At 40.4% G+C, this 25,639-nt stretch overlaps 2 protein-coding genes across 2 annotated transcripts; one reads left to right on the top strand and one right to left on the bottom strand.

The window, feature by feature from the left end:
- Positions 1-2,988: 2,988 nt before the first annotated feature.
- On the bottom strand, positions 2,989-10,001 carry MONOS_143 (putative RNA recognition motif protein; the record flags this gene model as incomplete). The annotated part of the gene is made up of 2 exons (XM_067867089.1): positions 2,989-9,896; positions 9,957-10,001. The coding sequence occupies 2 exons, from the start codon at positions 9,999-10,001 to the stop codon at positions 3,429-3,431; spliced, it is 6,513 nt and encodes a 2,170-aa protein (XP_067719528.1). The 3' UTR covers positions 2,989-3,428.
- A 405-nt stretch (positions 10,002-10,406) lies between these two features.
- Positions 10,407-24,231, top strand: MONOS_144 (putative Translation initiation factor IF-2; the record flags this gene model as incomplete). Its single annotated transcript, XM_067867199.1, has 3 exons — positions 10,407-10,497; positions 10,689-23,808; positions 23,886-24,231. The coding sequence occupies 3 exons, from the start codon at positions 10,407-10,409 to the stop codon at positions 24,106-24,108; spliced, it is 13,434 nt and encodes a 4,477-aa protein (XP_067719527.1). The 3' UTR covers positions 24,109-24,231.
- Between the last annotated feature and the right edge of the window lie 1,408 nt (positions 24,232-25,639).

The raw sequence follows: 25,639 nt of genomic DNA, 5'->3' as shown, positions 1-25,639 counted from the left end.
TTCTTAGAACAACTAAGAAACAATGAAAAAACGAAAATCAAATAAATATGAAGGATCTGCTCGGCCATAATAGCATTCATTCAAACCATTATAATATTCGGCGACATTTTTCTCAAAAATCGTAATTCGCAGATAAATCGATAATGCCTGGAATAACGAGGTTAACTTATGGCTGATGGGGATAGACTCTTCAATTTCTATGAATCTTTGTTTTGTACTGGAGTCAAAAGTTTCTCAAATTCACATTAAAGGTGCTTTGAACATCACAATTCTGCTATCGATTGGATAATGCTTTTGACGAAGGTGATGGAGTGGATGATCTCAAAAGAAAATGAAGGTAATCTGATAATCAGAAGAGTTAATGGATTTGAGATGTTGCCCGTCTTCCAATTGTGCTTGATTATTTGAGCTGGCGATTTCTCGCTCATTTGCAAGCAAAAGTGGCACGTGCTTCAATTGTCTCTTTAAAATGTTTCAATCTTATGTTTTGCTCTGGAGCGAAGCCAGACCAGAATTCAGGTGGAAATCATGCTTTTTTTGAGAACAAAGCATTTTTTTAGGCATAAAGGGCACAAGTGACTTTATTTTTTTTTTGGAATGCTAAATTTATGACATGCTGCGCAAAATCATTGGAGCAGAAATGTTTGGTGCAATGTTCAGAAAAGAGAGCCTTTGAACGCGAGCAGAGGCTTCAAAGCAGCAAAGCAATTGAATGAAGTTTTTATTTGCAAAGTGCATTGAAAGCGATAGAGCTTGGATGGAAAATGATAATTGGATATCTTCCATGGGAGCATTTTGACTAAAAAAGAGAACGCAAGCTGCAAGCGGAACATTTATCAGGGTTTTTTGCTTATGTTTTTCGTTAAAAGTAAAAATTTTCAAGTTAATTTGCAGGTGTTGCATCTGATGAGCTGAAGCTTTTTCGTTTGCCGTATTTCGGGGAAATCGTGCTCGGGTGGAAAAGCTCTGTGCCAGTTGAGCAAATGGATGCATTCTGAGTAATCACAAGAAAGATAGCGAAGCATCAATTGCTTGAAGGAATAATGGATTTATGCCATTTGTGTTTGACTGTTTCACAAAGTATTTACACAATTCTGTTTGTGCGCCATTTTTATAAAGGCACCAGAATGTCTTTGATATGTCTTTGTTGGCCCAGCAGAAGGATTGATGAATTTGAAAATGGAACGGCAAAAAATTCTGCTGATAACGCGAAAGATTAAAAATTGGAATGAGGATTTTGTGCAAACAAAAGTGGATCGTAATTGAGAAAAATCACTTTTTCTGGCACGATCATATGCCATCTGTATTCAGACAAATCAATTCTTCAAATATCAAATGCAAGCCAGATTGAGGACTTTGTAGAATCTGAGACTTATTCAAAATCTCGATTTGGATGGAATTTCTTCTTTAAATTGTCTTTCCTTTTCTCAACTGATAACTGAGATGCTCAACTTTGACAATTGACAACCTGCTTTTATTGCCTTTGGGTGTGTATTAATGTTTTCATGTTTCATTTTTTGCATTTGATTGATTAATCAACCTGACTTTGTCATTATTCGCGATATGAACGATTGTTTCCAATCATGTTCTGAATTTCTGTTAACGTGATATAAAATTGCCTTCTTTTATCTCTTTGACTCCTTCTAAACAAACTTTATGCTCGAGAAAAAACACATCAATAATTTGGTGTTCACCACGAATAAATACTAATATTTATTAATCCTTGAAGATAAATGTTTTATCTGTCTCAAGATTTAAGAATGAATAAGATGAAATAATAAAACATTTCCATCTTCAAATTCTTATGAAAAATCAATGGAAGGACTTTCCCCAATCTCCTTTTCATAAAAATGATACACCATTTATTATTCGAAATTGGTCAGCTTCTTATTCAAAATTAACAAAATTCAGCATTTTTATAAAAATTTTTTTGATAAAATATGATCACTGGTTGAGTGTCAGAAAGTGATCAAAATGTTTTGTACTTTCATCATTTATAAAAAGGATGAAAAATTAAACTTCGATTTTTATTATTTGTGAATATGCATGAAATTTTGAGATTTTTCAGAAAAAAATCATCACCATGGAAATAAAATATTTTTCAAACGAATTAACCTCACATTGCTTGGCAAAACATCATTCAATCAAAATATTTTATTTATATTTAAATATGCAAAGAAGATCAATAAAAACAAATGAAAAATTCTGAAAGTGCATTAATGGATTTTCTAAGTTGTGAAAAATATTTTTTTCAGTTTGAAAACTGATTCAAATACCATTTCACGATTGAATTATTCATTATTTTCTAAAGTGAGGTGAAATAATTTAAATATTATCCGATTTCCAAGGTGATGATTTTTTTCTGAAAAATCTCAAAATTTCATGCATATTCACAAATAATAAATATTGGAGCTCAATTCGCATCCTTTTTATAAATGATGAAAGTACAAAACATTTTGATCACTTTCTGACACTCAACCAGTGATCATATTTTATCAAAAAAATTTTTATAAAAAATGCTGAATTTTATTAATTTTGAATAAGAAGCTGACCAATTTCGAATAAAAAGTTTAACAACTTTAAATAATAAATGGTGTTGCAAACAAGAAAAAAAAGACAGTCTCGGAATAATATTCAAATTGTTGAACCGTTGAGATAAATGCAAATTGGAAAAAAAAAGTTTATTTCACAAGAAAAAAGACCGATTTTAACAATATTTTTATTTTTTTGTAAAAATAATAAATATTAAGCAAACAAGTAAAAAAGGGAAAGCTATCAGATGAATATATTTTCTTCAGATTTATTTAAATACAATTCCAAATCATTTAATAATAATTATTGGGTTTTTCTTTTGAACGTTTTCTATTATAACAAATGAAGAAAAAGATTTTTCAAAAAGTCACATTGATAAAACGATTTGTTGATTCTCTTTATTTCTTTTCATAAGATCTGATTATTGTTTATTTCACGATTTAACTGTTGTCAATCTTTAAAAGTACATCACATTTTTTATTGAAGATGTGAAAAATCTATTACGAAAGAAAAACAATTTACACAAAAACCACGCATTGAAGACTAATTCAAATAAAAAAAACAAACGCAAGCGACATAAATTTAAAAGACATTTAGAATTGCATATTTTATAAATCCTGAATCTAATAAATTGTCAAATCCTGGTTGAATTGTGTATATCTCTTTGGTAATATTGTTCAAAGAAATGATTTTGCAGGCATTGAGACGGAGTCAAAGATAAAGCGAAAATTACATCATTAAAAGTTGAAATACTGCGAGAACAAAGCAACGCATCACCTGAATATTTATTGCAACTTCCAAAATACAACCAACGAATAAAAAAAATATCTTTACAAATCGCTCAAAAGATGAATTGAAACAACTAAAAGAATGTATGTTTTTACTAAAGTTAATCTTCATTTAACAGAACTGCATTCATTATCTTCTTTCCTTTTCTGAGGCTGTTGTGCCGAAAGCAGAAAAGAAGGCTTGGGACTCGAAGCAAACACGGAGAAAAGAGTAGAAGAAGCAGAAGAAGAAGTGTGAGTGAGTTTTGGTGGGGGAAGCGGGCGAGACGAATGAAAAGGGGCATTTGCAAGCAAAGTGGACGAAGATGAAGATGAAGATGAAGATGAAGATGTAGTATTAGTAGAAGTGGCAGAAGAAGAACCATTTTGCGTGGATGTACTGTTTGAGCTTGTTTGTTGAGTTGATGGAGCATCTGAAGAAGAAGTTGAAGTCGAAGCAACACAAGGATTTGCAGCACATTTCTGAGAAGGAAGAGAAAACGGTTTGTCCGAAGAATCAGAAGAAGACTCTTCAGACGAGGAAGAGGAAAGAGATGAAGAAAAACTGTCAGCGATTGCATTGGGCATGGTTGGCTGAAGGATAAGATTCGGTGAATAAGACGATGAAGACGATGAGGTGTTGGAAGCAGAAGAAGGACGATTTGAAGCATCTGCATTTGAAGAAGCCATCAATAGCAATTTGTTCCTCTTTGATTCAGACGTGAATGAAGTGGAGGAAGATGCAGATGAGTCAGATGACGAAGAGTGGCTAGGAACAAGCCGCGGAACAAACAACGAGGATGTGGTGAAAGATGAGGAAGAGGAAGAAGAGGAAGAGGAAGAGGAAGATGATGTGTGGAATGCAAACTTTGTCTGGTCAGTTTCCGAGCAAGACAATCCAATTTCTTCCTCTCTTTTCTTTTCTCTGTGCGATTTTCTTTTCTTGTTCGCATCCTTCTTTGCCTCTTTCGATTTGGATTTCGATCTCTTCTTCTTCTTTTCCGAATGCTTCGCCCGTTCAACTGACGACTCAGCATTCGCAGAAGAAGCAGGAATGGCTGAAGCAGATAAAAGCAAGTCTGATGATTGCATTTTCGAATTAGCTTCTGTTCCTTTCGCTTGCAGTGCATGTTCCTCCTTAGCAGCTTTATTGTCCCTTCCCTTCTTGTTCATTTTTCCTCCTTCCCCAACCGCCTTGTTGACAATCAATGGTGGAAACACATCATCTCCAGCGGAAGCAACAGATGGGAGTGACACATTTGATACACTTTGCTTTTCTTGTCTGATTCTTTCGTTTGAAGATTTGCGATCAGCTTTTCTGTTCTGCTTGTCCTTTTCGTGTTTGGCTTGCCTCTTCATCTCTCTCTCTCTCTTCTCACTCATTTTCTTATCCATTATCTCCTTTCGCTTCTTCTCTGCTTCTTTCCTTTCCGCTTCTTCTTCCATCATTTGGATTATCCTTTTCTGCTCTTCATCGGATTCCTCTTCTTTCCCTTCAAAACTGTCAAATTCTTCCTCTTCCTCTTTAAATTGGCTGGATTGCAGCCGCATATATTCCTTGTCTGAATACAGTTGATGCCTTTCTTGTCCACCTAATTGCATCAAACGACTCGTATTCTTCACATTTCCTTGCTTGTTCTCTTCGCTAAATTCTACAAAATCGTCATATTCTTTGCCTTTCCTCTGTGTCTGTGCATTCATCATCTTGTCCTGGATATCCCTCTCAAACACTCCGTCTCCATCAGAAATGAACTCCTGCTGCGCCATCCCTATTGTTGCACTGGGATCATCAGCCATTCCAGACACAACCTCAGCACTTCTGCCAAGTTGAGTAGCAAGTAGATAACTCTCCTGGCTCGCCATCTTCCGCTGAGAAGAGTACGGAATCTGTTGCACTTGCTGTTTGAATGGAGCATCTTGTGATAACTTCTGTCTTTGGCTCACAATCTTATTGCTTTCCTCTTCTTTCCTTGTTCTTTTTTGAGGCTGCGCAGCAAACAATCTGCGATGATACTCAGAAAGAAGAGGATCAGGAGACAGTGTTGACGGAGGATGTGGTTGAGGATACGTCAAACAAGGAACAGCACCAGCTGCGAGGACATTCTGAGAGAAAAGCATGGAATTGCTGTGAGGAGCAATGGATGATAATGCTTGTTGCTCCAACCCCTTTGAAGAAGAAATGGTTGACTGTTGTGAAATTGAATAATTGGCAGATAAAGATGATGGATTCCTTGTAACTCCACTTGTCATTTGTGTGTGAGTGGGTGAATGCAGAGCAGATCTAATCAGCGAAGGTGAGCCAGCACCAGGCATAAGAGTAGAGGACGAAGAAGAGGGCATTGTGGGTGTTGGCGATGCGTTCATAGCAATCGTTGATGAGGACAGCAAATGCGCCCCTGCTGTTGCATTCAGTTGCTTTGCCATCTCCTGCTGTCTGTGCAACGAAGCTACTTGTCTCTGCTGTTGTGACTGAGCCAGAAGAGCAGAAGGATCATTGCGTGTGCGGTTGAGCAAGTTCTGGAACGACTCTTTCCCTTTCGCCCGCAGCATCAGCTGCCGCTTCTTCGTCGCTCCGCTTCCTCTCTTCTTCCCTCTCTTCTTCCTCCTTCTCAGCGGATCATACAACGAGACAGGAGTCATCAGCCCTCCTGCTCTGCTTCTGCCCATCCTGCCATACAAATTGTATTCGTCGTCGCTGTTTCCTTCATCACTGCTATTATCATTGTTGTTGTTTCCATCGCTGTCTTCGAAGTATCTCAGTGAATGGAACGAGGAATAAGACCGCAGAGAGGCGAATGACTTCACAGACGCCACAGAAAGGAGCTCGTCTTCGTACCGTCTGCGTTGGATGCGCCTCACCTCTTTCACAGACAAACGAGGCATCTTCTTGTTTGCTGATGGGGAGGAAATAGAAGGAACCAATGCTGACAGAGAGGCAGAGGTGGAGGCATCTGAATGCGATTGCAGCATTGCTTCATTGTTTTGTTTGGCAACCACATTTCCATTCTTGTTTCCTGCTTTCATCAATGTTAAATCCCTTTCCTGAGCAGTTTGTTGATTCCATCTTTTTCCTTGTTGTTGTTGTGAGTGTTCGACTTGAGTGTTATTGTGCAAAACATTCTGAGGAAATTGACTTTTAACCGTTGAAGAACAATTCACATCATCTGAATTGCACAGTTGAGCAGCATTAGAACCACCAAAAGTTCTCGTTTTGTCATATTCTTGTGCAGACGTTGAAGCTGCAAGTGAAGAAGGAGAATAAGGAGTGAGTTTTCCATTTTGCATGCTCATCACATTCTCTTGCATTTGTGCATCCATTTGCATAACTTGACTTGCTGTGTAATCAGAAGCAGTAGAAGGCAGAGAAGAAGAGTGTGGCTGAGAGGGAGAAGGAGGAGGAAGAGGCAGATCAGACGAGTCAGAAGAGGAAACAGAAGAAGAAGATGAATATGATTGTGGAGGAGACGGAGGCGGAGAAGGAAGAACGGCAAAGGAAGGCGCATCTGTCTCAGAAGAAGCAGCTTCTTTGTTTGAGTTGGATGGTTCAGTCAGCATTGAGGCTGTTACTTGTCCAGATGTGTTGACACTGGACAGAGTATTCATTGTGCTTGCAACATTCATCTTTTCAGCATTTTTGCCCTTTCCCCGCTTTTCTTCACTTTCATCTCTCTCTTCTTCTTCCTCTCTCCTTCCCACTCCATCCTCACTCACACTCTTTTCCTCTGTCACGCTTTCCTTCAGTCTTGTCTTCTTCTCCACTTCAGCCATCTTATTCATCTTTTGCTCTTCTCCTGAGGCTGTTCTGCTGTCTGCATCGCTTCCTGTCTCAGATGATTGAGAATTCAGCTCAAACTTAGAGAGAGGGGAAGATACGACAGTGGACAATGCAACGGATGAGGTGAGATTGGAGGCTGAAGAAGAAGGAGAAGATGACGAATTCTTTGTTTGATTGATATTTCTTTTATCAGAAGAAGAAGAAGAAGAAGACAATGATGATGATGATGCATTTGGTTGTTCAGCTGCAGATATCTCAGCACTTGTTGACTCAGACGATGTTTGTGAATTGTCAGATATATTTTTGGAATCAGAAGTGTTTGAAGAAGAAGAAGATGATGACGATGAAGAGGATGACGCGGCTGCTGCAGAAGCAGATTCTGTAGCAGATGCAGAAAGAGAAGAAGAGGATGAGGAAGATGAAGAAGTGGAAGAAGAAGTTGATGAAGATGAGGAAGAGGATGAAGATGAAGAGGAAGATGAGCTTTCAGATGAGGAATCAGATGAAGTGAAGTCGAAATCAGATATCGAAGGCTTTGAATAAAACAGGTCGGTTTTCTGTGAAGGTGAAGGAGATGTTGGCTGAAGCGGATGATAAGGCGGATAAAATGCAGATGCAGAAGAGTTCATTGGCCTGCCAGAAAGATGAGCTGAAGAAGAAGAAGAAGAAGAGGAAGAGGAGGAAGAAGGAGAAGGAGAAGTTGAGCCAGCAATACTTCCAGTGTTTGACTGTGTTGTGAGGGCGAAGGCAGAAGTAGTTGGAGAGAAAGGGATGGAGGAGTGGATGTGGGCGGGTGGGGTGTTGCGAGTCTGAGAGGAGAAAGGGAAAGGGAAAGGCGACTGAAATGAAGGAGGATGAGGTGATTGTGCCAGCATTGAGAGGCCAAGAGGATCGTCGTAGGCAGACTGGGCAGAGAGAGAAAGAGAGGAGGCAGCAGTAGAAGAGGAGGAAGAAGATAACGAAGAAGAAGAAGAGGAGGATGAAGAGGAGGAAGAAGATGATGAAGGATTAATTGCACCATTTGGAAGCGATCCAGGATAAGCAGCAGGAAGCGAAAGCGAAGGCGAAGAGAGGAACTGGAGAGGAGTTAATGGCGTGTTCTGCCCTGCAATCTGATTGGAGTGTGGCTGCGGGAAAAGCGGAAAAGCAGCAGAAGGAAAGAGATTGGGATAATAATGCTGTGCGGCTTCTGTCTGGAAGAAAGGAGAAGAAGGGATGGGATGTGTGGCTGAAGGCTTAGGAAAACCAAGAAGTGACTGATGCATCTTCCTCATCGATGGCTGGTCATTCGCATTGTTTGGATCAGATGGCGTTTCACCTGTCTTGTTCATTCCTTGTTGTTGTATTGTTGCATTAGCTGAATCTCCTCCTCCTCCTCCTGCAACTGCTGTTGCTGATGCTTCCTTCTGTTCGCCCACACCAACAGCAGAAGTTTGGCTGGCAAGTTGGTTGTAGTCCAGTCCGTGTTCTGCCATCAGCGTTGCTATTTGCTCTTGAAGGCGCTGCTGTGCCAACATCAGCTGGATCTGCTGCATTTCAAAGACAGAGTCCCTAATCTGAGCAGCATTGGGGGTGTTTGGTTGTAAAGAGGAAGAGGAAGAGGAAGAAGATGATGAAGGAGAAGAGGAGGAAGAAGAAGGTGATGCTGCCAATGAAGCAGATGAATTGAGAGCGATTTGCTGCTGCTGAATTCTCAACTGTGTCAACATTGCCATCATCTCCATCGACTGCTTCATCATCTTCTGCATCTCTTCTAATTGATTCTGCGTTGCCTGTTTCTTCGCAGCAGCATTTAGAGAAAGATTGGAAGATAAACTATTTGACGCAGATTGAGTTGTAGAAGTTGCATCTCCAATCGGCAAAAGAGGCTGAGAAGGCAAAAGTCCCTGCCCCTGTACTTGTGCCTGTGTCTGTGCCTGTGTCTGTGCCAATTGCATGTCTCCACCCATCATCTGAAGATAAGATGGTGGTGATATTGCCTGTCCAGCAATCCCGTGTGTCCCAAACTGTCGAGGAGTCTGAGAAATCAGAGGAGCTGCTTGTTGCTGTGTCTGCTGTGTTTGTTGTGTTTGCAGCTGTTTCTGTGTGATTGGCGCGCTTCCCTCACTCAAATCACGCAGAGGCGGCGGAGGCGGCAGATCGTCCAGTGAAAAGGGCAGAGATTCCACAGTTGGCTTCTCAGTAGCTGGCTCTCCTTGTTGAGGCTGTTCAGTTGCTGCTGCATAGAACGAAGTGGTTGACATCACTCGCATCGGATCCTGCGGATAATGCTGCTGGTTTGCTACACCCATCATAGGTTCCGTTTCTGCCCCAGGCAAAATACTGTTTGAATGAAGCAAAGGACGAGAAGGTACCGCAAGGCGAGCTGCAGCCCCTTTCGGTACAAATTCCTTTGCGTTGGCAGAAATCTTCAAACTTCCAATTTGCATTCCAACAGGTCGCCCCAAATTGTCAAATGAGATCCCTCCTCCCCTCCCTGCCGTTGCTGCTCTGATCGTGTTGATTCGTTTTGCTTCCTTATTTTTCTCGGAATTAGCAAATTTTACAACAAGAGGAAGTACGCTGTTCGGGAAAGCAATTCCATTCAAACTATCAATTGCTTGAAGAGCAGAAGAAAGCTCATAATATTTCACAAAGCCTGAAACGCGGCCAGGGCCAAGTGTCGATGGGTTAATATGTACATCGTATATATCTCCATATGGTTGAAAAAGTTTTTGCAATTGTTCTTCATTTGTGCCAGTTGGAAGATTTCCAATAAAAAGTTTAAATTCGGGTCTTTGATCCGTTGAATCAGCCAATCGGACTTGCACTTTCCCAGAAGCCTAAAAAATAAAACAGAAAACAATGCTTAACAACATGTTAAATAATATCTTTGTTTAAACCCCTGGAAATTGATATTTATTATGTAATTGTTCAATACAATTCATAGCTGAACTATACGATCTATAAAATACAAAACAACATCCTTTATAAAAGTGCAATGAAAATATTAAATTATTGTTGAAAGATAAATTTCGAAACACGAAAAAACCTTTGTGTTGTTTTGTTTCCTTGTCTCTGATGATTGCAATATTTGCCACCTCCCCAAACTGTTCAAAAATAGGCACAATACTTAATTCATTTAGGTTTTTTGGGACTTGCCCAACAAATACTTTTATAGTATCTGTGTTGGAGAGGGGTTGCTCCATCACAGTTTTTCAAATATTAATAATGGTTACAAAACATATTCAATGAAGTCCGAACGTGTGAATATATGTTATACATAAAATCAATTATAAAGAATCAAGTTTAATATTTGAATCGAAATTATCATTGTGGTATTATGATCATTTATGAGCGTTGAAACTGTCTGTTTGGATGATTCAGGCGGAATGGATAAGTCAGAAATCGTTGATTCAAAATTAAATGACGCGAATAAAAAATGTATGAATGTTAGATTGACATCGGTTATTATCAAATGTTTTCGTTTATTGTTGTTGATTTTTTGACATATTATAATTTTGCTTCGCTTTGCAAACGCCATGAAGTGATTAATTCGCAAGAGGAAATAAAAGCAAGTTCTGAAAATGAGTTACCTGATTATTTCTCGATTGCATCACAAAAAAATTTTGAAGGTGATGAATTAATAGATAACAATCTTTTAACTGGAACAGAAACTGAAAGAGATCCAGTAGAGACTCAAAAATTCGTTCAAGAATCCGTTGCAAGCAATGAAAATGAGCATAAAATTTCATTAGAGAAGGAAGCAAAAATAATTTCAGAAGGCCTGACAAAAACAGAGGAACAGATTGAGGAAAAAACTACAATTGAAAAAGGATCCTTTGACACGAAAGCTGTCGATTCACAAAATAAAGAAAGTATTGCAGATTCTCCATTTGAAGGCGAATGTGAAAAACAAAATGAGATCAAAATAGATTCTGAGGAGAAATATTCAAAATTAAGCAAAGAAAAAACGGATGAAAATGATATTCAAACACTTGAAATCAAAGGGTCTAACGATAGGCTAAATGATGCTGATGGGCAAAAAGAAGTTGAATCTACGCAATTAACAAAAGGAGAAGTGATTAATGACAGTATAGATGAAACCGAGACAAAGCATGGAGAGGACATAGAACAGAAATTAACTGAAAATACTTGTGAAAAAGAAAACGTGATGGTTGAGAACAAATTAAATGAAAATATTAATCATGAATCGAAAGATGAAAATGAAATGGAGGAAAAGAAGAGAGAAGAAGAAGAGGAAGAAGAGAGAAAAAGAAAAGAAGAGGAAGAAAGGAAAAGAAAGGAAGAAGAAGAGGCGGAAAAGAAAAGAAGAGAGGAAGAAGAGAGGCAGAGAATTGAAGAGGAGCAAAAGAAAAAGGAAGAAGAAGAAAGGTTGAAAAAGGAGGAAGAAGAAAGAATAAAGAGAGAGGAAGAAGAAAGATTGAGAAAGGAAGAGGAAATGAAGAAGAGGGAAGAAGAGGGAAGATTAAAAAGGGAAGAAGAAGAGCGAATCAGAAAAGAGGAGGAAGAAAGAAAAAGAATTGAAGAGGAGGAAAGGAAAAGGAAAGAGGAGGAGGAAGAGGAAAGGAAGAGAAGAGAAGAAGAAGAGAATAAGAGGAAAGAAAAAGAGGAAAGATTAAGAAAAGAAGAAGAAGAAAGAAAACGAAAAGAGGAAGAGGAAAGGAAGAGGAAGGAAGAAGAAGAACGAACCAAAAGAGAGGAAGAGGAAAGGATCTGGAAGGAAGAGGAAAAGAAGAAAAAGAAAGAGGAAGAAGAACGTTTGAGAAAAGAAGAAGAAGAAGAAGAAGAGAGGAAGAAGAAGGAAGAAGAGGAAAGAAAGAGGAAAGAGGAAGAGGAAGAAGAAGAAAGAAGAAGAAGAAGAGAAGAGCAAGAAAAGGCAGCAAAAGCAGAAGCCGATCGCTTCATTGAGGAAACGCTGGCGTCTGTGTCTGAGCCAAACTCCATCGGCACTTCATCTTCTGCTCGCTACTCTGCAATGATCAACAACGCACTGCAGCCTTCTCTTCTCTTCTCTTCTCTGATGGCATCTGGAGCATTCACAAACAATAGCTCGTCTTCCTCTGAATCTGAGGCAGAATTTGACCCCAGTGAAAAGGCACAAAATAGCACTGAGACACTCTTCTATCAAACACACAGGCAGATCGAGTGGGATCTGTTTCTTTCTCTTCAGTCGCTTTTCTCCTCTCTCCGACGCTACAACCTTCTTTCCGCTTCTGACAGCCCTACAGCACTTGCAGATTCACAGCAAACAGACAAGCAAATACCTTCAATGTTCACTCAAAACTCTTTGCAATCCACTCCAACACATTCTCATTCATCATCATCTTCCTCTTCTTCCTCCTCTTCTGACTCATTCACCGTGCTTACAGCCAAACAGCTCCGCCGCTCGCTCCGCTGTCTCTTCTCGTGTGCCCATTCGCTCCTTCCCTTTGGCCCGCCTGATTGGATGCTCCTGGGCGCTGCTGCTCTTTTGGAGGAATGCAGCCAGTCTGGCTTGACGGCGATGGATGAAGAGAACAAGGACGATGGAGGAGAGAAAGAAGGAGAGGTGAGTGAGGCTGAGGATGAGGAAGCAGAGGATTTATCGCTGTTTGCAATGGATTTTACAGAGTTTCACAATGAAAGTTCGGCTTATCCTCTGTCTTCATCTGTTTCTTCTCCTTCTTCTTCTGCCTCTCCTTCATCATCCTCTTCCTCCTCCTCTTTATCTTCCCCTTTTCATCCGGCTCCAATTCAGCCTTCATTCAATGCATCCAACGGGAAGCGAGCATCCAGCAATGCAACACACACACCTTCAGAAAAAGACCAGTTTCTGTCTCTTTTGATGTCTTTGCCTTCTCTTCAGTCGCCTTCTGCAGCTGCTTCTGCCACTCCTCCTTCAATGCAACGCTTTCCTCCTTCTCTCATTCCATATTCGTTCTCTTCTTTTGTTCCGTTGGTTGAAGCATCGAAAGATTCACCCTCACAATCATCTCAGATTCACAATGAAATTTCCTCGCCCTTCAAAAATATCAACCAAACCTCTTCTTCTTCTTCCATCTTCCACTTCTTCTGTGAATCTCCATCTCCTTCGCTCAAATCCACCTTCCGTTTCCTCCCTCTCTTCGGCGACATTCGCCTGGCCTTCCTCATCCTCCTCTGCCACGCCTCTTCGTGGGACACCTTCAACACAGCCTCTGCCGTTCAGCAGCTTCTGTCGCGTGCAGAGAACGAGCTGAAAAGCGGAATTTGGAGCAGACTGCCAACAAGAGATGACTGGAAGGGGAATTATCTGCTGACACACTCAACACTCTTCAGACCAATTGAGGTGAGGAATGTGAGCACTTCGTTATCGTCGTATGGATTGAGGATGGATCTGTCAAATGAACCAATGGAGCTGCAGAAGATGTCGAGATATTCGCAGTTTTCTCCTTCGTCATCTCCATCTTCATCGCCTTCCTCTTCTCCTTCTTTTTCTCCTTCTCCTGTTCCCTCTTTCCCTGCCTCGTTGCAATCTGCCTCTTCTGGCTCTCTCCCAAAAGCGCATTTAACCTCATCTCATTCCTCCCTTCCAACTCCCTCCAAATCTTTGGGCCAGCTGCAGCCAGTGAGCATCGCCCCGCCTCGTCTCTCGTCCACTCTGATCGCAAATTCTGTTGCTCGGCTGCTTTCTCTGCTTTCCCTGCGCCAAATTGCATGCTCTCTCAATGAATGTCTGACCGACGTGTTTTTCTGTGCCACCATCCACTCGTCTGCCTATGCTGAGCAGCACAGATACCTCAGCTGGATTGACATTCTGTCTATTCTACGCCCAACAATACAGGCTGGGCAGATGCTCCTCGATTCAACTGCAAGCACTCCGAAGCCCTCTGCTAACATTTCTTATTCCTCTCCTTTCCAGACTCCTTTGACTCCGACTGCTCGTTCTGGCTATTCTGCTTTTCCAAACACTCCCCATTCTTCTGATATGTCTGCAGTTCACTATTCTCCTTCTGTCTCCCCGCAGAATCGAACAAATGACCCCTCTTTCTCCCAGCAGCTTCCACGTTCTAACAATCCCTCTGATTATTCCTCGCCTTACGTCCCTTATCGCAAGCACTCCCATCTTTCTGTTATTTCTGTAGCCTCACGAAAAGCTGCTATTCAACAAAAGCCAATAAGTTCACCAACACATTCCATTCAAACAACCCTTGAACAATCATCTGCTTGTTCATCGCCTATGTACTTTGCAGATCAGCGCTTTTCTTTGAGTTGCTCGAAGATAGCATCTCCATCACCACTTCAGCAGCGGTTTCTCGATGCCTTCTTGTCTATCTGTCCGCGTCTTCTGCCTTTTTCGCTGTCTCTTATTGAGCATTTTAAGCTTCAATGTACAATTTCAATGAAGCATTATGCGTCTTGGATCATCTACGAGGTGAACCACGCATCACTCAGACAAGTTTCCGTTGCCTCTCAACATCCACTTTCAAATAATTCCAATGCAAAATTACAAATTGCTTCTTCTTCTTCTTCTTCGACTGCATCATCTATTCATAAATCTTCCTCTTCTTCATTCAACATCAAAAGTCTTCGAACTGTCGAGTGGTTCGAAGATCCTTCCAATCCATTTGCCGAAGAAGCAAAAGCGCTGATGGCTGGTCTGAACGCTGTGTCCAGTCAGCTTCAAGGAAAGAAACACAAAAGAAACACGATAAAAGACAAACTGCATCAATGTCTGTTTATTTCTGCATCGTCTTTGTTAGGAGGTCATAATAATGGCGGGAATGCTCTTCAACATTCTTTTTCCCGCTCCATAGCCCGTTCACAGAAGTTGTCATCTTCCTCTCTTTTTGTTCCCTCTCAGACATTCCTAACAGTCCTTTCGTCTTTTCCACGGATTATGAGACTTCACGTTTTATTTTCAACACTCAACGCAACAGTGGAAGAGTTGTTGGATCGTCCACTAACCTCTCTTTCTGATAGCTTTATTCAGTTAGCAGGAAGCGACAAAGGCTTGCAAGCCAATGGGACATCAGACAAAGAGGATGAAAAGAACAGAGCAAATTTGCGTGCAACAAGAATGTGGGTGGAGCGGTTTATCTTCAAAGAAGGAGCTCTAATCAAAAGTGCAACAATTGTTAGTTTAAGAAATGAAAGAGACGATGACACAAGTGAAGAATTGATGGGAAAGAAACCATCTTCTCTGTCTATTGTTTCTTCAGATTATGAACAAAGCCAAAATAGTTTTATTCCACAAGAAGAAATTGCCGAGTCTCCTCTTTTCACAGATGAAGAGAAGGATTTGTGGGAGGGCATGGCTTATCACCGTCTTCTCTCCATTCTTGTCAATCTTTATCCTGCACTGCAGAATCCACTGCGTGCTCTGCTTATTCGCCAGCAGCTCAACAAGAAAGAGAAAGAAGAGGAGGCAGAGCAGGAAATGTACAGCACCATTTCTCGCGTATCACAGCCATTTTCGTTAACTCCGCAGAAGAATCAGTCTCCTTTGGCTGTTCGTAGGGTGGCAGAGGATCAGATGTGCAATCAATGCCAGGCTGCAACCCCGTTCCATCCATCTGTGTGGATGCAGTCACGTGAGGCATATAACACTCGTTTTTCGAGGGGTCTGAATCAAAATCAAAGGGAAAATCAAAATAATCATTGTGAAGAGCAGTTTGAAGGATCAAACAAGCAATTTGAAAGTGAATATTCAATGCAGAATGATCACATTCATTCAAACGAAAAAGAAAGGCCAGCAAATATCTCGAGCAAAAAACCAAGTTTGTGGGTGTCTTGTTCAAAAGAGAAGGTCATTTCTTCGAATTCACAGTGTGTTAATATTGTGTGTGTTCCTACCAATTCTGTTCTTCAGACATCACTTTTGTCGCAGCTTGTTGAGCATCTCATTGACAATGGAGAAATTGAGATGTTATCTTCTGTATTGACAATTGTGGAAAGGTTGGATGTGTTTTGTGAGAAGAAAAAGATGAAATCAGCTGAAAATCTGCAGAATGAAGAAAGCAAAAAGAGTGATGAAAAAGGTAAAACAATTGAAGAGAAGAAGAACAAAGAAGAAAGCAATGAACCTCAAAACGAATCATCTGAAAAAACTGTTGAAAAGCAGACTGAGGTGAAATCTACACAAAAAACAAAAAGTTCAGAAGATAAAAGCACAAACAAGGGAATTAAACAGAAACGACAAATGTACGACATCTTTGTGTCACGTCATATTTTCAATGAAGCAATGCAAAATCAGCTTTTGGAAGAGCTTCTTTTATCTTCATATGACTTCTTTTGCTCCTCCATTATGAGTGAAGGAGCAATTGCAACGTGTAAAGGTCAATGTTTTATTCAGTCAAATCTTTCAGATCCACAAAATTCTTGGTTAACACTCCCATATTTCACAGTTGTGTCTCAAATTGTTCGCAGCTGTCTCAAAGCATTTCTGTCATTGCTGTATGACAAAATTAGTGCCGCTGCTGCAGAAATAGTACATGTTGCATTGATCGACCACACAACTGAAGATGTTCTCTCTGCTGTTGCACTCACGTCATTAGATCAGACTTCTTCGTCCACAACAGCACTTTCCGTTCGAAGTGATGCTGAGGAAGAGGAAGAGGATGACCCAACAATGCGTGACGATGAGATGTTCTTGTGCAGCACAGTGAATGCTATTTCCCGAATGGTGGAGGAAGACGGTGGAGCTCTAATTGAAAAAGAAAGCTGGAAAAAGATGAAGCAGCGGACAGAAAGCGAAATGCGAAAAAAGAAGGCGCTGCTGCTGAAAGGGCAGAAAGTGCAGAAGCAGAAGAACGACGAAAGTATTTCTGCAATGAGCAACGGGCAGTTCAATTTGACAGAAAGCAGAAAGCGTTTGGACATGAAGAATGTTGAAGACAGAATGCGCTATGAAATTGAGCTAATTGAGGAGCGGCTGAAGGAAAGAGAAAGAGAGCAGCTTGTGAAGCTCCAAAAGCAGGCGATGTTTATGCCAACCGAGTTTGGATATTGCAGCGAAGAGGGCGATAAACGAGTGGAATGCACACATCCGTTGACTCGCCATCAGTCGAATCCTCAATACGGGAAAGAAGAACAATCTCTTGTGAGATCAGCATCACACACAGAATCGTCGAATTCGCTTCCATCTTTTTCCTTCCGTTCATTCTTCCGCTTTTTGCCTGCAAGGTATTTGAATGAGCCGCTTTTGATATCACTTCTTGAGGCATCTTCCAATCCATTTGTCTGCTTTGCACTTTCTTCACAGATCATCACTACTTTAATCTCTTTCCTATTTTCTGATTCTTCTTCTCAAGGCTCCTTCTCTGAGAGATGTCCAACTCTTTCCCCTTTCTCGCTTTCTCTTCCGCTTGCCACTCTTCGCCGCATTCTTCTTTTGCTCTCTTCTCTTCTTTCCTTCCATCGCGCACTTATTCGCAAGCACGCCTCAATCTTCATTTCTGCGGTCAACAAATACACATCACGAGGACGCAATGGATGTGATGATGAGGCAAACGTGGATCGCATTTTGTTTGAATGGGTTGGAATGGACAATGCTGAGCTAAGCAATGAAGAGTGCGAAACTTTGCTTTCAATCCAAAAAAGCGAAAATTGCAGTTTTTCGTCAGAGTCAAAACATGAAAACAATACTTTTTCTTCTTATGCTTCTTCTGCTTTTCTTTCTTCTTCGTCTTCAACTAGAAATCTTTCTTCAAATTTTTCACGAGGGTATATTTCTTTATGCAAATATCTCATTTCACTAGATTTCACATCATCTCATCTGAATCTATTTATTATGCTTGTTACAAACAACATTTCACTCACGCAGTTTCTCCTTTCCTGCCTTTCTTTTGCTCCACCTGCTTTTTCTACTTGTTCAGCTTTGCCTTCATCATCTTCCAATAATAATAAAAATAATACTTCATCTTCATTCCCTTTCATTCACAATCTGTTTGTTCCTCTGACACCCGAAGCACATCCATATTCACGCATCCATTCTTTCCAGTCATCTTCGTCATCATCTCCTTCTTCTTCTCTTTCATTCCTTTCAAAATCAACACTCCACTTCATTTCTTTACGTTCCAACCCATTTCCTTCACTTCGTAATTATTGTTCTTTGTGCTTAAAGTCGCTTTATCCTGCCCTGTTCACTTTGTATGTTTGCGATGCTCCCTCATCTTTGTTTCATAAGCTATGCAACGAGATTGTTCCTTCCGTTCTTCCTTCTTCTTCTTCTTCTTCTTCAAATACTTCTCAATTATCTTCCTCTGATTCATCTGAGAGAAAATCTTCAACTCCTCTTCTTCTCTCCTCTGCCCAGCAATTGCTGGTCAGTCACATCAACAAATCATTCCAACGTTCTGTTTGCCGAAGCCTCGAAGCTCGTTCACTTCTTGTTCAAATGCAGCAGCCATTCCAACCTTCTTCTTCAGCGTCTTCCTCTTCTTCAATGCCTGTTAGTGCGGATACAGCAAAAGATGCATCATCAAAATCAAAGCTAGCCCACAACATTTCAACAGAAAAGAAAGAACTCAACTGGGATGAAATGCTTCAGCGACTGATGGAAATAGGCGAGTGGGAGGAAGAAGAAATACGAGAGTCATTCATTCTGACTGGTAATTCTGACAAGCCAATGGTTCTTTTCCCACCAGCATCACACGGACCTCTTGAGACCAATCTCCTTCAGAAAGGAATACGCTTCATGGGCGAATGGTTCGACGCACAAAACGAGCAGCTTATACGCGCGGAGCAGATGCGAATGGAACGAATCTTGAAGCAGCGCGAATCAGAAGACAAAGAATTCAGAGCAGAAAGAGAAAGAATGCATTTCCATTCAGCCATCCAGCGTGTGGCTGGCGATACCTCTGCATCTTCGATGTTGTCCCCTGCTCCTGATTCCGCCTTTGCTGAGGCTGTGATTCATAAAGGCTCCTATTTATCTCCTTCAAATACTCCGCTCACACAACAGCAGCAGCAACAACAACAACTGCCTCCACCGCGACATTCTTCGCCTTCTTCTACCTCTTCTTCTCCGTCTCCGTTTGGCACATCCAGAATTTCCTCTGTTTCTCCTCTGCCAATGATGCCTGGTTCAGCCAGCAGTTCCACGGCATCCACTTCGAGTTTGCCTCGCCCGCTATCTCCTTCATCAAATGTTTCGCTTGCTGCTGATGAGTCGGAGCAGCCTTCAGTTACTCGGCTTATCACTTCTGCAATCATTGGAAGGATTGATGATGCAGACGCCAACGAAAGTGGTCAAGAGACTGCGACAAAGGATATATCTCCTTTTTTCTCAAAGAATCGTGTCAATATGCCTTCGCCGCTGCATAGCAATCAGACTGAAGAAAGCAAAAGCAGCGATACAGTTGGAAACGACTCTCAATTACGCAGAGGAAGAGAAGAAGATGTTGAGCAGATAAAAGCTGATCGGCAAGAACTGTCAGAACAAAACAATAAACTGCAAATGATCTCTCATTCTTTGTTCTCAATGATTGCCTTTTCTGTTGCTCTAAGTGCGCTTTCCAACTCTGCTTCATTGTCTTCCAATTCATCAATGAGCTTTTCCTCAAATATTTCTGTTGATCATGCAAAGGCTACAAGCTACTCGCATAATCTCTCTTCTGATGTTTCTACCGAGCTTTCACCTCCTCAGCCATTCTTTTCAACACTTCCGTCTCATTCGCTGTTTGACCCATTCCAATTCCACACTGAACCAACTCCAATCGTCTCCTCGCTCTCAAAGGTGTTTGCCATTCGACCGACTCTTTGGCTCAATCTGTTGTTCCACATACTTCCTCCTCAAACACCGTTCTTGATGCTTCTACCTGCGCTGCTGTCTCAATCGTCTTCTCCTGTTTCGCCCTCTTATTCCAACATCATTGACACCGCACAATTTCTGTTTTTCCCTCATCCACTCACACATCTTGTGCTCCTCTCTCTGCTTTTCCAGCGCCCGCCTCCTCCGCCTGTTTCTGTGCTATCCTCTCAGTTGAAGCAGATGAAAATCATCCTTCGCTTTTCAAGACGAAGACAGCTCGATAAGCTGCGGAAGATTCAAATGGAGCAAGAAGCCGAGCAAGAAAAATTAAGTAGGAAGAATCAAAGCGAAAGGGGATCGGCAAAAAGAAGAGAAGGAAAAAAGGAAGATGCCGAATATGGAGTAGGCGATGGTACGTTATCTCTTTCGCGCAGTTTCCATGCTCCTTCAATCATTGATGATGCTGACGAAGACATTATTCTCGAAAGCGATATTCCTTTGTTTTACAGAGTGCCAATTGGCGATATGCATTTAAATCTTAACTCGTTCATTGAGAGAGCACATAGAATGCCAGTCAGGAAGCAGCATGCACCGATGGTTCATTTCCATTCGAATTCATATCCAACATTCACTCAGATTAAGTATCAGTCTCCGTTAGCTTATCATCTGAATCCAGCAACGCATAATCTTTCTTCTCTTCAATTGTATCCAATAAGAAAATTGCAGGAGATGGGAATCTCTTCTGATGAACTGGAGAAGCTTCTGCAAAATGCCATTATTCAGTGGAGGGAAGAAGATGCCTGGGAAAGACGAAGTAGCTCGCAAAGTGTGAATGCTTCCTCATCACAATCACATATCGTGCAGAGGCTTCAAGCAAAAGGCCTGCTTCGTACTTCTAGCGGTTCCAACGTTGGTGGAGGAAGTGCCTCAGCCACTCCATTCGCACAATCTGAAGCAGAAGAGAGTGGGAAAGAAGATATCTTTCCGTTTCTTGGTAGAAGAGAATCAGTTGATTCCCGTTCATCTCAGCAAAGCACCCACAGCGGAGGCAGCGCAGCAGGAACTCCTCCTCCGTCATCATCTGCATCCTCATTTTCTTCATCTGCATCTGCATCAATTCCTTACCATGGAGCGATTAGCCAACGAACTTCTGGTTCGTTCTCTTTGGCAACACCATATGATGCACGTGTGAGTGAAACTCCTGTTCCATCACTTAAACAGCCGCCTCCGCCAACGCCTCCTGCAGGCACGATGCTTCCGTCAGCGTCGCTGAACAGGTCAACAAGAGGGCAAGGTGCAACTTCAACAAATGTACCAAGCTCGCTGAAAAAGCAGCAAACATCAGTTGCTGGTTCACCTTCACTAACAGAAGCACCTTTTGTGAGATCGGATCTGAATCTGCGCCACCTAAGAGCGTTGAGCATCCTTCTTTGCAGAGCGTGGGATGAGAGAAGAAAAAGGAATACATATATCAAGCGAATGCGTTCTGAAGGTATCACTTCGTTGTCACATCTGAAACTTTCGTTCGATGCTTCATTTTGTGTTGTTCGGTGCCTTCTTCTGCTTGGCCACGTTCAAACTGCAATTTATGTTGCGCTTCAACTATTTGCTGACGATCTTTCAATTCCTCAAAACGTTGTAGAAACCGCATCATCTGTTCCATATCAACAGCCTTTGAGTATGTTTGACCAGAAAACGCTGGATTCTTCTATATTCAGCTTTGAAAACCAGAAAAGAGCAATTTGTCTGCAAGATAAAATTCTTGCCTTTCCACCTCCATCATTTTTTGCTTGTCTTCCATTCGCTTTCACTCCAATTTTGAACTTCGATTCATTGGCATTGCATCGCCCGCTCTTTGCAAGTATTGTTGCTGCTCACACTTATTCATCAGCAACGTCAGCTGCTGGCTCATCTGGTGTGAATTCTTCCGTTTCAAGAGATACACCCCCTCGCCCTCATCCACTTCTTGTGGTTGTTCTTGATACTCTGTTTCTATACCTTTTCCGCCGTGGAGCAACAGAATCGCTTCTTTCACTCCAGTTTGCATCTGGTGCATCTCTTTCGCAAGCTCATGTGTTGATGATGCAATACCACACCAAAACGTCACAGATCAAAAATGCTGAGAAGCAGCTTGATGAAATGGTGAAAGCGGCGAAAAGGCTGCTGAGTGAGATGGAAAGGATGGAAGCATTAAGTGCTGGAAGCACTGCCTTACGAGAGAAAGAAAAGGAGAAGCGCCAGATGTTGCTGGAAATTGAACAAAAGTCCGACGATATCGCTGAAATGATTGTGGAACACAAGATGGACATTCTCGAAAGAGTTGAAACGCTTTGCGTTGCAGAGTTGGAGAAGCAAAAGAGATGGTTGTCCGAACATGCGGAACGAATCACCTCAATGAAACGTCTTCAAAACGATAGAATTAAAGAGCAACCAAATCAAGAGCGCTACATTCGCCCGCAGCCGAGGTATTCTATGACTTTCACGGCTGATGGAGAGTATGAACTGAACTCTTCTCAAACACTCCAAAATCAAGCTGCTGTTGCAAAAGATAAAGAAAATGAAGACAATTGTGATGAACAACAAGCTTTAGAGAAAAATTGTTGTGAGCCTCAAATACTTTCTATCGAAGAGCAGACTCCAATCGAATCATTTGTTCCATATCGCTGCATTCGCACATCCACATACAATACTGTTTCATCGTCTGCTGTGAACACTCCTCTTCGGCTTTTAAGCAAAGCTCAGCTTCTTAATTCAAGTCCAGAGTCTGTTTCCCTATCCTCGTCTGTGTATTCTCCTTCACATGGCGCTCTTTTTGCTTTACTTGGAGTCACTGGAAATACCATTTTATATCCAAAAAGACATCATTCTCGTTTTGCAGCGATTTCAGCGCGATCTAATGCAAAAGAAGGAGGCAATGGGGAAAAAGAAGATCAAAGCAATTTTGTCAATCATTCTGGTTTGATATATACATCAAGTGATGCTAATAGCAACCAGTATGAAGAAGACGAAAAAATTGAAGGAGAAGAATATAGCGAAGAAGATGCTGAAGAGGAGGAGAATGAAGAAGAAGAAGAAGACAGAGAAGACACTTCAAGTGAATTGACTGGAAGTGAAGATTACAACGATGATAAAAATAGTGACTCTTGCAAGTTTGCTGAAAAGATTCATGAGCGTACATTTAATCGAATGGCAAAATTGTACACTCCATTCCATCTCAAGAATTTGGAACAAACAGCTGGGGCTGTTCAAAGATGTAACGCAGAACAAAATCAAGTTGACTCTGTAAGTGTCTCAAACTCACATCGATGTCAAACAAAGAAAAAGAAACACTCAAATCGAACAGTTCCTTGTCCACCTGATGCATTGTTGCGTATTGTTCGACTCCAAAGGCAGATACTCTTACTTGTTCCATCGGGCGATGGTGCTTTAGCTTCTTCTTCTCTTTCTTCGGACACTTCTTTGACATCTACTCTTCATTCTGTGGTAAAAAGTTCAAACTTCACTTCACAAAACGCTTCGCAGCAACTGCAAATGGGTCAAATTTCTGAAAGCTTTGATTCTGCAACTGCTTTTTCATCTTCTTCAAATCTTTTTGGGATGGATGAGATGAGAGTTCTTGACGATCCATTTGTGTTGATTCCGCCTTGCAAAGAAGAAGCGAAATGCATTCTTCACGGTATTTGCAACTCGCATCACATCCTCAGTTCTCTTTTGTGTGTGTCAAGCTCATCCTCTCACTCGGCAAATTCTACGTCTTCTGCTTCTGCTTCACAAAGTTTGCCTTCACTTCACTCGGCCGAATCATTTCAAATGAACACAAAAGTTGCTGTGTCTTATCTAGCAATGGCGAATATTTCACCAGAAAAGGCGCTTCTTCCTTGTGTGATGGAACTGAGCAGAGAATTCAAATGGCAGCGCCTGCAACTGTTGCTGGAGACTGTCTCTTCGCATTACAAAAACAACATGCTCTCAGATGATCTGAATATGCTTGTCGTAAAATTCTCTGTCATGTCAAAATCGTATGCAATTATGATTGATAGTTCTGATTTTTATCATTTTTTTATAAATTTTGTATTTTGTTTGTTTTCTTTCACAGTTTTAACCAAGGAAAAGTGTTTGCCTTTTCTGTAACAGATCCCCTAAAGCGCGTTAATGCACTTATTTCGTTAAATTTCCTGAAAGATGCGTTTGAACTTGCTGCTCATTCAAATAATACCCGTTTACTGATTGAAGTTAAAAAGAAAGCTGAAATTGAAGGGCAGACAAAAATCGTTGACAAATGCAAAAGCAAGATTTCCAAGCTTATTGGTATAGTTTAATGATTTTATTGTAATTTTCGTGTTATTCATCAAATATTTTGGATGAAGAAATTCAAATTTTTTGTGAATTGAGTTATTTGATTTTCGCTTTCATTATTTTTAAAGAAAGAAACACTCGTTTAATTTAGAATTTCTTAAATTTTTGGATTCAAATTTTTTGTTAAACTGTTTGAAAAGCCCTGATTCTGTGATCGAAGTTCAAAACTGAACTTGAGGTTACAAACGCTTTTCTCTGATTCAATTGGTTGGATATTGGAATGTAGAAAGTATTTTTTTTAAAAATTCTCCAGATAGAGCTAGTTCTTTATAATGTTCATCTTTTTATTGGTGCATTAAAAAAAAATAAAAAATAAAAAATAAAAATAAAAATAAAAAAATAAATAAAAAATAAAAAAAAATAAATAAAAAAATCGATATTAGACACATCGATGATATTTTCTCATTCTTTTAGGCAAATGCATTCTTAACGGCAGTTTTCAAATTAATGAAAAAACAGTTTATTAATATAAAGTGAGTTATTTAGTGCATATATCATGAACTAAATATGCGCGGAAATCATGATTTTTTGATTTCTGAAATCTATCGTTTTTACTAATTTATGGGATTTTTGATCATTGATAAATCAAAAATTTCATGGAAGAAGTGTCTGATTCAGACCATTCACTTGCTATTCCAGGAAGAACAACAAATAAATTATTCAGATTGTTTCTCAATTCGGAGAAATCTTAAAAAAATCGATATTTCAGAGAATCATCAAAAACAAGCCAAAATGCAGAAGACACAGAATTGAAATACATATAAGGCGTTACTATGGAAGGATGATGTGGGTTCGCAGAAAACGTAGCAATAGGTAATCAGCATACAAGAATACATCATTTTATCGAAGCAGGATACAAATAATTGTGATTTTGTTAATTACGTATTTATTTGGAATGGTGTAAGTGTCAAAATTTGCTCGGAAATGTTGGGAATTCATAGGAACTTTGAGGCATATTGGTCATCTGTTATAAGGTCTTGCGCGATGGACATCATCAATCAGAATGAAACTATTCTTGGAGGCGAAAACATAATTGTTGAAATAGATGAATGTGCTTTGAGGAGAAGAAATTGTCATAGAGGAAGAAGAAAGAAACAAATGTCGGTCTTTAGTTCAGTGGAGCGAAAGAAAGATAAAATGGATGAAACAAGGAATTTTATTATCATGATCGTTTTAGATCGTTCTGCTTCGACGTTGATTCTTATTTTGCAAAAGCACATTCTACCGATTTCAACAATAATATCAGATAAGGGGAAGCCATTATTATCTCTTTCTCGTTTAGGAAACAATCATCAAACAGTGTGCCATAAGAGAAAATTTAATGACGAAGAAACTCACGCATGCACAAATGCAATCGAAGGATTATGGAGCCATATGAGAAGATTTTTTCCTCCCCATGGAATTCGAGAAAAATATGTTGCTGATCAACTTGCTTTTTTATTGATTAATCAGAGAAAGATTGAAAAATTTTAAAAATATTGAATCAAAAATTAT

The sequence above is a fragment of the Monocercomonoides exilis genome (assembly GCF_001643675.1).
Source record: "Monocercomonoides exilis strain PA203 chromosome Unknown scaffold61-464226, whole genome shotgun sequence".
NCBI classification, from domain to species: domain Eukaryota; phylum Preaxostyla; order Oxymonadida; family Polymastigidae; genus Monocercomonoides; species Monocercomonoides exilis.
The sequence above is the reverse complement of the archived record's forward strand: the minus strand, read 5'-3'. Positions and strand labels throughout refer to the sequence as shown.